The 15,020-nt window shown below is 36.7% G+C and overlaps 1 protein-coding gene across 1 annotated transcript; it reads right to left on the bottom strand.

Moving 5' to 3' along the window:
• Window positions 1-4,643: 4,643 nt before the first annotated feature.
• On the bottom strand, window positions 4,644-14,780 carry LOC105053698 (aspartic proteinase 36). Its single transcript, XM_010934956.4, has 10 exons — window positions 14,363-14,780; window positions 13,693-13,822; window positions 13,228-13,487; window positions 12,183-12,410; window positions 9,362-9,524; window positions 8,561-8,634; window positions 8,358-8,454; window positions 8,172-8,238; window positions 5,000-5,071; window positions 4,644-4,906 (listed from the first exon to the last, which is right to left on the bottom strand). Exons 1-10 carry the CDS (start codon window positions 14,641-14,643, stop codon window positions 4,743-4,745), a joined length of 1,536 nt encoding a protein of 511 aa, XP_010933258.1. The 5' UTR covers window positions 14,644-14,780; the 3' UTR covers window positions 4,644-4,742.
• Window positions 14,781-15,020: the final 240 nt, after the last annotated feature.

Here is a 15,020-nt window from a genome sequence, read left to right on the forward strand (position 1 = left end):
TGTATTATCAAATTCTTAGAGTAGAATTTGATGATAGAACTCGTTTGGAGTTTGTAACTTCAATTTATCTCTAAAAGGAAAAAAAAAAAAAAAGAATTTTTATCTCTGAGGCTCTTCTTTCCACCCAGCTCACAGACCAACAATGCCGGCAAACTACAGCAGGTATAACTACTTCCATTTGATTTGATATTCTCCAGATACAGTGAGATCCATTGTTCTCTGTGAGGACAACGCTACCAATCTTCAGAGTGGGGTAGGCAAGAATTAAATGATTGAACGAGAAGACTAAAAGTTCCTCACCTTTCTTGCATCTTTTTAACTACCTATTTGTACAATAATTCACCCTATCTTTAATCCTTTCGGATGGAGCTACTAGAATTTCCTTGAAATAAATAAATAAATAAATAAAATATTATAACCATGTCCTTAAAGATTAATAAAATATTCCCCAATGGTGTTGACCTACCATATAAGTAGTCACATTTTTCTGTCACCAATGCGGCCAACTTGGATTGGTCATTGATCAAAAGAATCTTAGGCCCACACCACACAGCATTAACGTTAGGCCGGGTCCCAAAAATCTCTACTTTTAAAAGCCGGCCCAAAAAGGTGGTGGCATAATGGCATGTGATCCGAACTTCTGGAATGTAAAGGAAAAGAGGGCCACTGAGGTTGACATAAGCGTAGGTCACACTGAACTTTTGGTACAAAAATTCGAACTTTTCTCCACTCTAGAAACTGGAGTTCCTTTCCGAGGATAAGATAATGTGCAAAGTTTGTCAAAAAGGGATGGGAATCATGGTGTCATAAGATATAGTTGCAGAGTTTATCCAAACTTTGGAATGTTAAAGTTTGTCAAATTGGATATGGCCAACACGACGCATGTGTGATATGGGTTCAGGCAAGAATATCTTGAATGGTAGATATAGAATGCCATTGTTTGTGACTGATACCCACTAAGAACATCCATGAAGGTGACAAGCAGCAAATTACGGATGGGATGAAAGCCTCTATGATACGCGATGTGTGATGGACCTGATTTTGATAACATAAGGGTTGGTTTGGGATCATTGTATGGTATGGTCCAGAGGGCGGGATTGTGTCCAATTTATGGGGTCCTTTGGGTCCTATTAGTGCTCGACCGCACCTGTTGCTTTGCTTGGTCATAGTGCGAAGGTTGGCGTAGGATGGTGGGTGGCATTAAAATAAGAGTCTCCTCGCTGCTTACCATCCGTTATTTGCCTTCAGAAATGCAATGGTGCACTTTGTTAGAGGTGAGGATCCAAACATCACAAATTGCTGTTAGGACTCTGGGACATCAGCCAGCTGAGTGATGGATTTAGAATTGCTTGTATTGAGGGCAGGATGGCATTAAAAATCTTAGACCATAACAAAATCTTACTCTTTTTTTTTTTCATGAGAAAACGGAGGCAGAGATGCCACCTGTCCTTTATTAATGAAAAAACATTTATAAAGGGAGCTATCTACAAAAAGAATGCTTATTTTGCTTGTATATTGGTACGATCATACCAATACTAATACAACAGATCCCATTACAACTAAATCCGATATATTTTTATCTTCGTAAACATAAAATCAAAATACTTTTTTTTTTTAATATTTGGCGTAAGATGAGAGTGTTTGCATCACATTTTAGTTATAAGAAATTTTTTGTGCACCACGGGTGGTGGAGAACGCACACACCGTTCATGATGATTGATTCACGCATGAGTCAGATTGCGGTGTGTAAAAAAATAAATTTTTTTTCGACTTTGTGCATAAGCCAAACATCACGGGCGGTGCGTGCAGTTCTGCACCACCTACGGTGCATAAAGAACTTCTCTTTAGCCATTTAAGCTATGGGCCTTATGCAATTCTCTCCCTGACTAATAGCCATTGCCATCTCTGATAAATATATTCGACTTGCAACTGGTCGAACCTCCTATTAGCAATACTCCAGCGTAGGGGTGTAAGTGGATTGGAGAAATCCAAAATCCAAACCGAACTAAAGGGTTGAATTGGATTTTTGGACTTTGGCCTTTTGGATTTGGAGTCAATTTTTAAAAATTTTAAATTTTGGATTTGAATTTAGATTTAATGTTATAAAATTCAAATCCAATCCAAAATCTAAACTATAGGTCCAAACCAAATCCAATCAATTCTTCTAGTTTAGACTTTTGGATTTTATGAAGATATTTATATGTGTCTGTGTATTTCAAATCTAGTTTATTTTAAATATTATCGAACTTATTATATTTTAACGATGTAGTTCTTTTAAAAAATTTAGAATTTATGTTTTTAATATGATGCTATTATAGCGCGACTTGTTGAGATCCTTAGTATTGAAATTTATATTTCTTACTTCTTATCCATTGCTATTATAGTATTAGTTGTTAGATATAAAGCGATATTGTAGAGTACATACAAATAGTATATGTTTCGAATTCATATAACTTGCTTTTAAATTATGATTCAAATTACAGTCTAATATATGTAAAAATTTAAAAATTCAGTCCAATCTAATCCAAATTTTTCGGATTGGATTGAATTAAACTAGTAGAGTATTTAGTTCGATTTTGGAGTCAAATTTTTAAATCTAAAATATTTCGAAATAGAGTTAGATTTAGATATAATCCAATCCAATCCAATCCATTTACAACCCTACTCCAGCGGCATCACCTAAAGCACATTCGGCCTATAATTAGTGAAAGTAATTGTCTGAGATGAATCGGTGGCCTATTTGGAACTCCTGTATTCAACGAAAATGGCTTTGCTCCGGAGGGCTCCCCAACATAATATGCGGCTTTCTTTTTGTCATAAGACATTAATTTTAAGGTATTAATCTCCATAAGTCACGCCGCTCTAAAATTCTTACACTTCCATACTGCAAATCTTGTGCTGGTGATCTTCGTATCACTGATGAGCCGTTTTCCAAAATCTGTATACTTCCAAATGCATCACAAGATATTTGTGGAGACCGATTTAATCGATTATGATAGCAATCAACTTGGCAATTTGTTTGGACACCATCGATGAAGAATTCTCTTGCTGACTTGACAACAACGTCACAACCATTGCAAACTGACTTGTTGATGCTTCTACCAGGCCTTTCTGAGATGATCTCAAAACTACACTACAGTGTCCCACTTCTTGTTAACCACCCACTGGAATGACCCTGACATCAGAAACTAGCTTCAAGGACTTTTGGATTAATAGAATTACTACCTACTTCTACAAATTTAAGATAACACTAGTGAAAAAGGATTAAATGAAGAAGAAAACTAGCTTGTCTTCATTGCCTATTTGGCTTTAAATGTCGCTCCCCCACAATTACATTTATTCGCCCACTCGCTTATAACTGTCTAACTACTTTGAAACAGTCTCAATCGGCCCTTCAGATAATGGCTTTTCACATGTTTTCAACTTCACCGGCCCATGGGCCCGGGTGCGTAAATAAACAGCGAGAAGCAGGGAGGTCTCGATCGGCCCTTCAGATAATGGCTTTTTACATGTTTTGCACTTTACCGGCCCATGGGCCCAGGTGCGAAAATAAACAGTGAGAAACAGGGAGGAAGTGAACTGCACCGGCCCATGGGCCCAGGTGCGTAAATAAACAGTGAGAAATAGGGAGCAAGCTCAGCAAAATTCAAGGAGAGGACAGGATCGAACCCAAGTTGTCTTTGATGCTAAGATCCAGTGACTTTATCAACTTAATCAATTGACAAGCTCGAATCAAAATGTTGCATTATATCATAAATGTTACCTATCTTGATATCATTTGATATATAAGTAAGACTTTTCCCCTTCTGGTTTTTAGTCACTACATCTGCTGCTGAGACCGGTTCAAGCAAAAGATTTTATGTTATTACGAACAAACCTTTAACTAAAATAGGATTAGTACGTGGAAATTAATACATCAGTTTGAATTAGTCCCAGCACGTCAAACTAGCTCAAATTTATGATTTAATTTAATGTATATTAGCCCTTGCAGAGTCCTAATATTAGTGATAAGCCCGTTTCCACGGCTTACGGCTGTCACGGACTTTTCAAGTTGGACATCAGATACTAACTGGGCTCACGGAGGGAAAGAACGCCAGGACACTGGATGAAGGATCCCTAAAGGCAAGGCCTGGTGCTAGAAATAAAGAGGCAAAAGGGCCTAGTAGAACATCCAAGATGGGCCCTTTATTGTCTGTGGGCCTAATATTGACGGTAATAATTTAAATAAATAAATTAAACCAACCTTAGCAGCAAAGTTTCATTTAACCTACTCCATGGAGACACGATTAACATTGTTTAGGAAATAAGGCAGGCAAAAATTGCCAAATTGAGAATAATTTGTGACAACTTTTTTCTGTTCCAAGGGATCCAAAATAGATGAGATAGGTACAATTGATGCTTTATTGGCCAAATCTTACTATTATTGGAGGAGGTTTCTTGGAAATTTTTCCAAAGAATTTTGGATAGCCATACCCATCCACAAAGGGAATGATCCAACGTCGCGTATAGAATTGCATCGTAATTGAGATTTGTGTTGCTTCAGAAATTTTTCGACCTCAAATTAAAGTTTTCAGATAAAAAACAACTAGAAAAAGGAGGGGAAAAACTGTATCTCATCACATATATACAAAGGAAAACAAACCTACAGTAAGAAGGCTCTATAAATTGATATCTATATTGACTAAGGAATCAAGTTATAAATACATGAATAAATAATGGAATTACAATTCCCATATGTTCCTCTACCGATGTAAGATGGCAAGAATAAAAATATACACAACGAATACTGCAATGTCTGCTGGCTGCTGCTTCCAAAATGCAGCAGGTGATGAGCCACTGACATCCATCTGACGACTGTTGACGTACGTATTCTTAACAGAAGTAGTAACGTTCACCGCAAGAGAACCTGAGCACCAAGGAACACAATGGATGAGGTTCATTTCTTTAAACAGGAGAGGAAACAAATAAACAAAAGGATTTATGGGATAGTAGCACTCACAGTCATAATTTACCCAGCCAATCCGCTGATTAGCTAAATCGTAAACAAATATCTTGTCTTTTAGAACAATGTCTGTGAAGAAGGGAACAGTTATTATCAAAAACAGCTCAGTATAAAAATAAAATAGCATAGAGTACTGTGAAACAGAAACAATATTGTGCAAAACTTAATGTCAAAGATTGAATTTTACCATGCATAAAACAAGCTTAATGCTGCATGGAATAGCTGAATACAATAAAAGATTATTGGTAACAATGATACTGGATACTTCGCCATGGATGCCAAGTGTCTAACCATCCCCTTAGTATCAACAGATCATCAATATGAAATGCACCATTCATAAGCTTTTTTAACCACCAGGAAACATGACTCAGTTCTCTACCTCCACCGTAATTTTTTCCATTGTTACCACCGAAAGCTAACGGTCTTACTTATTTGTTAGAAATATTAATCCAAACTTCCGTGAATTATTTAGGTTTGCGTCAAGTCTTCTCTTCCGGATGTTATTACTTTTATTATATGTAATGGCTTATGGAGTCTACCATCTGCATAGGATAATATTTAGAGGGTTTGAAGGGTCAGTTCCGTTGATGCTCTCATTTGAGATATTAGTAGAATCTCACTGGGTTTGTTTGAACACGTTATGGGTCTTGGAAGCCAGTACTGGAAATGATGACAAGGACAAGCTGGTGAAATATTATAGTTAAACATGGAAAGGCACACGGCTGGTAGTGGTAGTGTTTAAGTGGGAAAGAATGAATGGTTGTGAGTATTTTCTTATGTAAGTAATGAGTTTGGAATCATATTGTACAGAGAGAAATTTTAATAAAACTTCTTCTTCTTCTTTTTTTCTTTTTTTTTTTGTGGTCTCTCTCCATTCTCCTCCCTCTACTCCATGTCCTAGTTTTCCACCATCCTATCCACATCTTGAACCCCTTTGCTTCTACAATTGGTACCAGAGCAGGAAAATTTCTGGTAACAGCAGATTAAACGACAGCATCAAGAAGATTGAGGCATCGACAAGCATCTCTTCACTCAGTCAAATACGAAAGGTGGCATGGATCATAGACTCATAGCCGTGGATTCCATTGCAATTGCTGAAGTTTGACGAGCAATTCTTCATATCCAATGAGTTGATGGAAGTAATCAAGTATGGCTACACTAAGGTGGCCAATGATTGGGAGTTTGAGATGCTCCCTCAAATGCAGAAAGAGATCCTGATAACAAATCAAAAGATGGACAAAGAAGCATTATCCTGCATCTATCAAATGGTAGATGAGCTGGTCTTTGAGAAGATCACGAAGGTAAAAACGATAGCAAAAGCATGGAATCTTCCATGAAGATGTATAGAGAAGACCAAGGAGGACCAAAGGAGGCTAGATTGGGTCATGGACCAAGAGATGAATATGATCTTTGTGATAGAAAAGATAACAATGATGAGAAGGCACAATCAGGTATTGACACTTCGTTTGAATTTAAATCTGTCTGTGTTACAAATCCTTGTGTTGAGCCTGTGAACAAAAAAAGGTGGACATGATCCATATAGAACAATATAATGCGGGAGAGTTCATAGATGAACACCAGGAGGAATCCATAGGTCCGAATGATGAAGCCCCTCTAAATCTAGAAGCAAGAGATCAATATAATTCCTACCCAGTTCATCATGATTGAGAGTTTTTTTACAGGTTCTAATACCTCTATATGACTCTGCAATATATACCGCAATATTGAAGATTCCAGTGAAGCAGCTGCATGATGATGATGATGATGCAAGAATATGTTTGGCTGAAGATACAATAAATGCATAATTGTACAATTGGTGCATGATTGATCAGTTAAGCTTAATTTATGTAGATTGATCTGGTGCATGTGATCATGATCCACCGTAGGAGTGGACACCAGATCAAATCAGATTTTGTAGGGCAGATTTTTAGTGCTACGAAATCAAAGTTATGCATCCAATCAGGGAAGATCTAAAGGAGCATGGATTCTCCAGCTTTAGCATGAGGCTTGATCGCTGATTCGATGACATATCTGATGTACACAGTGACAGAGAGGGTACTTACTATTCAAGCAATTTATGGCATCTATAAAGCTTGGATTACAGGAGGATTTTGGGTGTGAAAATCAAAACTTTGATTAGGATGCTTAGAGTTAAAGTTTGGTTTCAAATTGAGTCATATGTAATGGTTTATTTTATCAAGAGTTTCACTTGTTATGGGTTCTCATTTAGTTGTGGAATAGATAGTCCTAATGTGAGCTAGGGTAAGTTAAAAGCAGAGATAATGTAAATGTTAAAAGCTTTGAACAACATGGTCTATGGATGGTTTTTTGGAGAGAGAATTCAATAAATATTACTTTATATGCTCATGAATTATCTCCCTCCCTTCTCTTCCCTACCATCTTTTCCACTCTGCTTTCACATTGTTTTGAACCCACAGAGATTCGACATTATTGACACTTCAACAATCAAGCCAATTTGACTTTATAGCAAGCTTGTTATTTCCTTGTCTTAATCTTTACTTTACTACCCTTATCTATACATTTATTATCACTCGTGATGTCATTTGTTTCTTAAATGATTGGTACAATCTCATATATCTCTCAGTTCGTAGCTTGAAAAGGATAGCCTTCATCTAAGGGGAGGTTACTTAGTCAAAGGGAAGGAAATGGAGAAGATATAAAATCTCAACAAAAGAAAAATAAGAGGAACAATTAAATGAGCTTCCAATATCATATGAATAGAGAAACATGAGTCACAATGCCAAGTTAAAAAGCAAGTGAAACATGAGTTCTATAAATCATTTTCTTAAATTTTAGTTGATGCTGAAAAGGAAAATCACAACTTACCAGAAGCTTAACACAGATAATATTAACTGGGTGGAACATACAATATTAAGGATGAAATGTCAAACATGGTGCATTGCACTAAAGGCTGTTTGTAAGGACTTTAAGATAAATAATTTGTTCCTAAAATATAAAATTGGCAAGATGCCAACTTTTACATATTCAGGAGACATGCGTGTACCCAGAAAAACAAAGAAAGCAAGAAAGGAGGAGGAAGACAAGGGAGAGGATCCACCATGTATAATCAATAACATAATATGTAAATTTATGCAACCAGTATGTCCTCACAAGAAAAAAACCTGATGAAAAGGTCTAGTCCACGTACCTCCTAATATTGTGATTCCTTGACCTTGATTTTTTTGCCAACCCATACACCATATAATATCATTGTCCTGTACATGGAGAATTGAAAAGGCTTTCTAATAAAATAACAGTTACTTGACACCTTATGGATAATATAATCATGCTATTGCTATGTAGCTAGTATAATGAAGAACGTCAAGGAACTTACAACAGAACCCTGCTGCAAAAGATAGTCCTCAGGGTTCAATGACATGGATGCACCACCCGTAAAATTTAATGTAACAGAAGGAAATGATTCATTAACACTGTCATTAAATCAGAGATGTATTAGGATGATAAAATATTCAACAACTCATAGAACAGTTAAAATATTCAAACTGCTGATTTCTTATGGAGTGGAAGAAATAAAACCTGCTAGATGTAACAAAACATTGGTTTCCTCTTGTAACAAGGGACTGTACTGATGATGACAAGGAAGCAACTATCTGCAAACAAAAAAAAAAAAAAAAAAGGTTAAGAGGCATAATTGGGAATAGAGGAGGAAAAAAAATATCGCAAGGCTGACCCACAACATAAGTACATATCTTTCATATTCATTGAATCAGTTTACAATGAATCTAAGGCAAAGGATATTAAGCAGGATCTACTGGTCGGAATTGAAAGTTAAACTTGGAAATTACTACATCAAACGAAACTCAGGGACGGAAGTAATAAGCAGGACAGCATTAATGAACTGGTTGAGATCATTTAATGTGTGCTGCCGGCTGCAGATGATAAGAAATTGTAAAAGGTCTTAAAAAGGAAAGGCTTTAGCCTTAAAAAGCAAGGCTAAAATATTGGATAGATAAGTTTCAGAGAAAATAGCAAAGATAGATACTGGCCAAACAAAACATAGGCAGCAGAAGATTCTAATGTTCTATCTCTGAAAAAGAGTTTAAAACATCAAAAAGTTAATTGGCATCATTGCATCAGAAACAATTTATCCTAATGGTTGCCAATGTATCACAACTTAGAAACAATACTTTTCTTGTTTAATGAAATAGGTCAAATATGTTGCATCAGGAAACTCAGAAATGTGAAATGGAAATACAACTGCACAATAAACTGATAATTCCTAAGAACCAAAATTGCAAAAGCTGAATTCACTCCCAAAAATAGCAGTCAGAATTCCAAAACAAATAATAAAGCCAAAAAATTAGATATTAAACTCACTGCATTGACAAAAGGATCATAAGCTTCATCTGCAAGGTAAGCCAGTGTGGTGCCTGAATCAACAATGGTTCCTTGTGTACTTGATGTTGTAAACACAGAAGAATTAATAGGTACAGTCTGGCCATTGACAGCAATGCTCTCAAGATTCACGTTGTAATGAATCCTAGAAAATGCAAAAGAGGAAAAAAAAGGGACAAAAAAAAAAAAAAAGCAGTTATCATCTGCATGGAGACAGACATAGTATAGAATTTGCCTGAAAAATCATCCAAGAACATAAGTCAAATGTTTGTCTACAATTATAGAAATTCAAAAATGGTCAAATGGATCCTAAAAACTGCCTGAAAAATCATGCACCATACACGTGAATATACACTGGTACAAAATAGAGGCATGTAAGGAAGAACTTGCATGTCCTTCACAAACCCATTGTTAAAAAGCGTCATGAAAATCTCATCATCAAAATGGTCATGAGTCCTGATTTGTAATCTTCTCCCTTAGAAAATATGCAACATCAACCAATTAAATTTTTGGTTTGAGAATGGTGACCTTTCTTAACCAGGTCCAAGAAGGAAAGAACAAGACAGCAAGGTTTTAGCAAAACTGTCCGGCTATAAGAAACCAATCAGTCAGCTCTGATGTCTACTCAATAATCAAAACTTAAAGCAGGTTAATGGCTAAAAATATAGCCCATGTTTTCCTCTTTAAAGGAATGAGAGCTCACACCATAAACTATTACTAGGTAGTGCAAAATCTTCAATATCATAACTTTAATATTCTTTAAAATGTATGTAAAATCATTATATACAATAATGTCCACATCTCAAATCCCATCAATTAAGGTTTTTTTGGATCTATAACCTTTTAACAATGTCAGATTCTAACACTCATATAGTTGTAACTCTAGCACTATAAGCATGCTGAAGACATTTTGGAATTGTGTATAATGGCCGCAAGTCCACGTCAGTCTTAGCCTACTACTCAGATTGAGAGAGGTATTATCATATATAAAAGAATTAGCTATATCAGACAGAAAACTACTAAGCTATGCCTGATAATAAGTTGCCCATATGCCACTGAACAATTAAACTTTTATGTGATACAACACATGAATTTATTATTGTAGAAAGGTTCAGTGAACCATGGTTCAATCCAGCAGAAGACATATACGAATTGATAAATAAATGGAAGAAAGAGAATGATATGCATACTATTGGTCAAAGGAGAGATGGTTTTGAATTTTTTAATGTATTCTAGGAGTAATTTGTTTACTAAACGACCCGTGTTTTTTTGTTTCTTGATTTTAAGATCAGACAAAATCAAGCAAAGAAAAAGGATGAGCTAATAAGGCATTCCTGTATCTTTAACTAATTGTCCCATCTAATATCCTGCAAGGACCAAATTCTCCAATCCTAAAATTTTTCTCACACTGAATTCTTCAATTGCCAAACCAAACTGGCTTGCGCCTCTCTCCTTTTGATATAATTATATCTTCCTCTGATGGATCTTATTCTTTTTTTTCTCTATTCATCATTCAAATCTCTTTATTAGCATTATTAGTTGGTGTGTCACTACCTTTTGGGTTTGGGATAAAAGATATGCCATTTGTAACACTCCTTTTTTCATATACAACTGCCCGATCATCTCTAGCTCTCCCTCTATCTAATAAATTTTTCTTTTTTTTTGTTTGAAAAGTGGTAAAAAATTAGGGTCCAGGTCCCCTTTTCCTTCATTAATAAATTATAAAATTAAGTTACAAAGCTACTATTTATACTAGTGAGGTCCGCTGTTACACAATTTGGATCAGATTCCTCTTATAGGTAAAAGAGGAGACAACTTTTCTAAATAGACATAACTAATGGAAATAATCAAGAAAAAGCTAAGATGCCATAGGAGATAGATCTCAACTTTTACATTGATTTTACCTTCAGCCGCTTCCCCTAATTCTTCCCCCTCACTTTATGATAAGATGTCTCTAATAGCATCCTTAATCAATATGTCACCACCCCTTGGGAAAAGGGTTGAAAACTAATCACACTACAATATGTATTGCCCCATATTGCAATAGGTGGCATGTCATACTATCTCATATTGACAAACCATGAGTTCATATGGGGGTGTACCACAATACCTACCAGACTGATACAAGCTTGAGATGCCCCTATACAGTGATATTTAAACCTTGACTCTGGGTTAGGAAAAACACTCACCTCGGCACATGCTTTGCACATGCTTAGGTTTGTGCACACACACCAAATCTTGATTTTTCTTTGAAAGAAACAAGAAAGGTAGGCGTGCCAAATGGTTGTATGTTTAGCAATTTATGTAAATAACTAATTCCAAATATATCAACTAATTACAATACCACATCAATCCATGAAATATCCTTCTTGCTATCATTTGTCTGGATTTTTAACTAATTTTTTATTTGGCTCTTTATTGTGTTTTATGTTTAACTTTTTTTAGTTTATTTTAAATAAATTCTGATGTTCTATTTTCTAAATTTATTTTTTAAATTTTTATTTTTATATAGTTTTGCAATGTTTAGTTTATTAATTATATTTCCTTAGATGTCCATTGAATATGCTCACTTGCTTTTTCATTTAAAGAAAAAAAAGGTTCCTCGATGATAATGAATAAAGCCTTGACAAGGCAGGTGCACATATAGATTTTTTGACCAAACTATACCTCAAAAAGTCAGCAGTAGCAACAGTAACAAGTAAAATCTGTAGATAAGGCAACATAGATATGCCCATCTACAAATAAGTGGTCATAACAAAGTCAATAGCATTAGCAATAAACATTGCAAAAAAAGAGTACTTACTGTGATTGAACAAGTGGGGTATAGACAATACCCGGTTCTACAATTTCCCCAAGAACCAATATGCCTCCACCACTATCTGACCCTTTCAAGCAATGAGAAAAGACTTTGGGAGCCACACCTTGAGAGGACAGCTGTGAAATGACGGATAGATCTTGCTGTCCGAACCCAAAAATCCCATCAACAGCCCTGTCTGACTTGGTCAGATCTCCAGACACCGAGTTGCTACATCTGTTTTGGAGGTAATTCAGAAGCAATAAGTCAATCCAAACAAATTACATCCTTCGTTATCTACTCAATTGAAAGCTCAATAAAAAGGAAAAAAAGTAATGTATGTTTGATGTGCATGACCGACCTAGAAGCCAGGTGCACATTAGAGTAGCACATTGATAAAACATTCAGTGTAACTGTTTTTGATCAATATTTCAGACTTGATGATATGGAATATAACTTAGGTCATGGATAAACTATTCTATATTATCTAATTCAAGGAAATAGTATATCCACCATCCAAAACATACAAATGTATAGTGGGGAAGAGATTGAATTGGCTTCCTATTCTTAGGTCCTAGCTCAGGGACTCGCATTGTTTAAGTTTGAAATCAGCAGTCATAGGACCATGATAGAAGGAATAAACAGGAAATAGCAATTAGCTCTATTGATATTTCAGCAAATTGGCTTGTGAAAATCACCATTTTCAGGTTTCATACTTCTACCTAGATGTTGATGCATTTGTCTTTGTCCTCAACATTTCTCTCTGTCTAATTCAATACATATTGAACTAAACAACAAAAGGGATGAATTCAAAGCAGTTTTTCTGCAATGAGTGCCGCACAATCTAGAGTGCATAAAACAAATGTAGAAGGTAGTTCTGTTTTGAAATTTCTGTGGATACCTATCCTGTCTGGGTTATATGACTTCCATAATATGTATTTGTTGGAACAACAAGTCAAATATCCATCATTTTCTGTCAACTATCAGATGAAACTAACATTAAAGAAAAAAAAAAAATTCAATGTTAACAAAGATCCATTACGAGCAAATTTACCCAAAAACAATGGTGGCTGAAGAGTTTGCAGTCTGGTTTTCCCCAGTGGTTGTGTCAAAGTATAGTTTGTCGGACACATAGTATCCAGATGTGCTGCTTCCGTCACCATACTGCAAAGAGTAACTGCACACTGAGTTCTGAGAACTGGAATTAGAGCAGACTGCTTCTCCAGCTTGGATGGCAGATTTGCATACATCATCCGAGCAAGTGATCTTCGATGCAGTGGATGAATTGGCAGGGTTGAAGAGCTCCAGCTGGATCTGCGAAGAATGCAAATGGCAACTTATAGAATTATGTATTATCATGAAGCTTGAGGAAGTAGTATAAACATCTAAAATCAACGCTTGAATGGAGTCCAGAACTTTAAAAAAATATATGAATTTCTGTAGAGTGATGGTAATCGGATCGATACCCTCTCAGTAATTAGAGGAGGAGAAGAAGGAATTGAGGGAATGATGGCCTTACGTTGAGTCCACTAGAAGTCGGGCATCCAGTACAAGGACTGCAAGTCACCCATAAGACATCGCTGCCTGTATCAATCTGAACATAGAATTCTTTTGCAGGGTTCCCCAAGTTCACACGGGTATAGTAAAGCCTAGAAATTATAGCCCAAAATCAGATTTGATTCAAAAAAAGATCAAAAGTCTAAATAAACACATTACAAGAACCTTAAAAATCTAATCTTTCTTAAAGACAAAGCAGAATTGGAGCAAAAAAAAATCATTAAGGAAGCTAAGACGAAACACTAGCAGATGCTACCATGCCACAAAAACCGAAATTTACATAAATAAACAAAACTTTACCAAAGAAAAAGCAGATTTTCCATTATACCATACCGTAGAATAGTTAAAGATGAATTACCTTGAAACATGCATTTCAAAAAAAAAAAAATCCAAATTTTAATTTGAAAGACAAGAAACAAAGATTACGGAACCAGCCCAAAAGCATAGTATTAAGAGAAAATAGAAAGGAAGAAGAAACCGAGAAGCCCATCCATCTTCTCATTAATTACAATCCCCAAGAAACCAAATGACGTAAAAAAGAGAAAAGAAGAAAAGGACCATCCACCAACCAAGCAGCAATCCAAACCAGTCATTAAAAAAAAAGAGAGAGACGAGGGATCTTAGAAGAATACCCAACGGTGAGCGGATTCCAGGAGCCCTCGACGGGGAACTCCACGACACCAGAGACTTTAGCCGACGACGAGGAGGAGGAACCCGCCAGCATCCGTCCATGGCGGGCCCGGTCCCGGGCCTTGAGGTGCTCCAACCCGACCCCCCGCACCGGCACGGCCCTCTCCAGCGTCAGCTTCGTCGGGAACCTCCCGCCGGCCATCGCCGCAGCCGAGAATACGGCCAGGTGGGCTACAATCACGGCCGCGGCCACCAGCGGCACGATCACCTGAAGCGGATTCATCTCCCTCTTCTTCGACCCCAAGACCGTGAGAAGAAAAAAATATAAAAGAGCGATCTTTGAAACGAAAGAAGCTCAGCTCGAAAGAATTTATAAAGACTAGAGAAGCTCTCCTTTCTTCGTCTTCTCCCCTGTGAGAGAGAGAGGAGGGAGGGAAAAAGCGAAGGTATGAGTTAAAGAGAGAGAGACGGTTTATAGAGGGGCAAAAAAAGAGAGAGGTATTACGTGTCCGACCGCGGGCTCGTTGGTCGTTATACGTCTTCTTAGCCCCTCCAACCTAACCTTGCGGGAACGCCGCCTGGCTGCGTCCGAAGGCACCCTTCCATTGCCGCCTGATGACGTGGCCGTTTCTGATTGGCTCGTTGAACACAAAATTTAGG

The sequence above is a fragment of the Elaeis guineensis genome, chromosome 2 (genome assembly GCF_000442705.2).
Source record: "Elaeis guineensis isolate ETL-2024a chromosome 2, EG11, whole genome shotgun sequence".
Classification (NCBI taxonomy): domain Eukaryota; kingdom Viridiplantae; phylum Streptophyta; class Magnoliopsida; order Arecales; family Arecaceae; genus Elaeis; species Elaeis guineensis.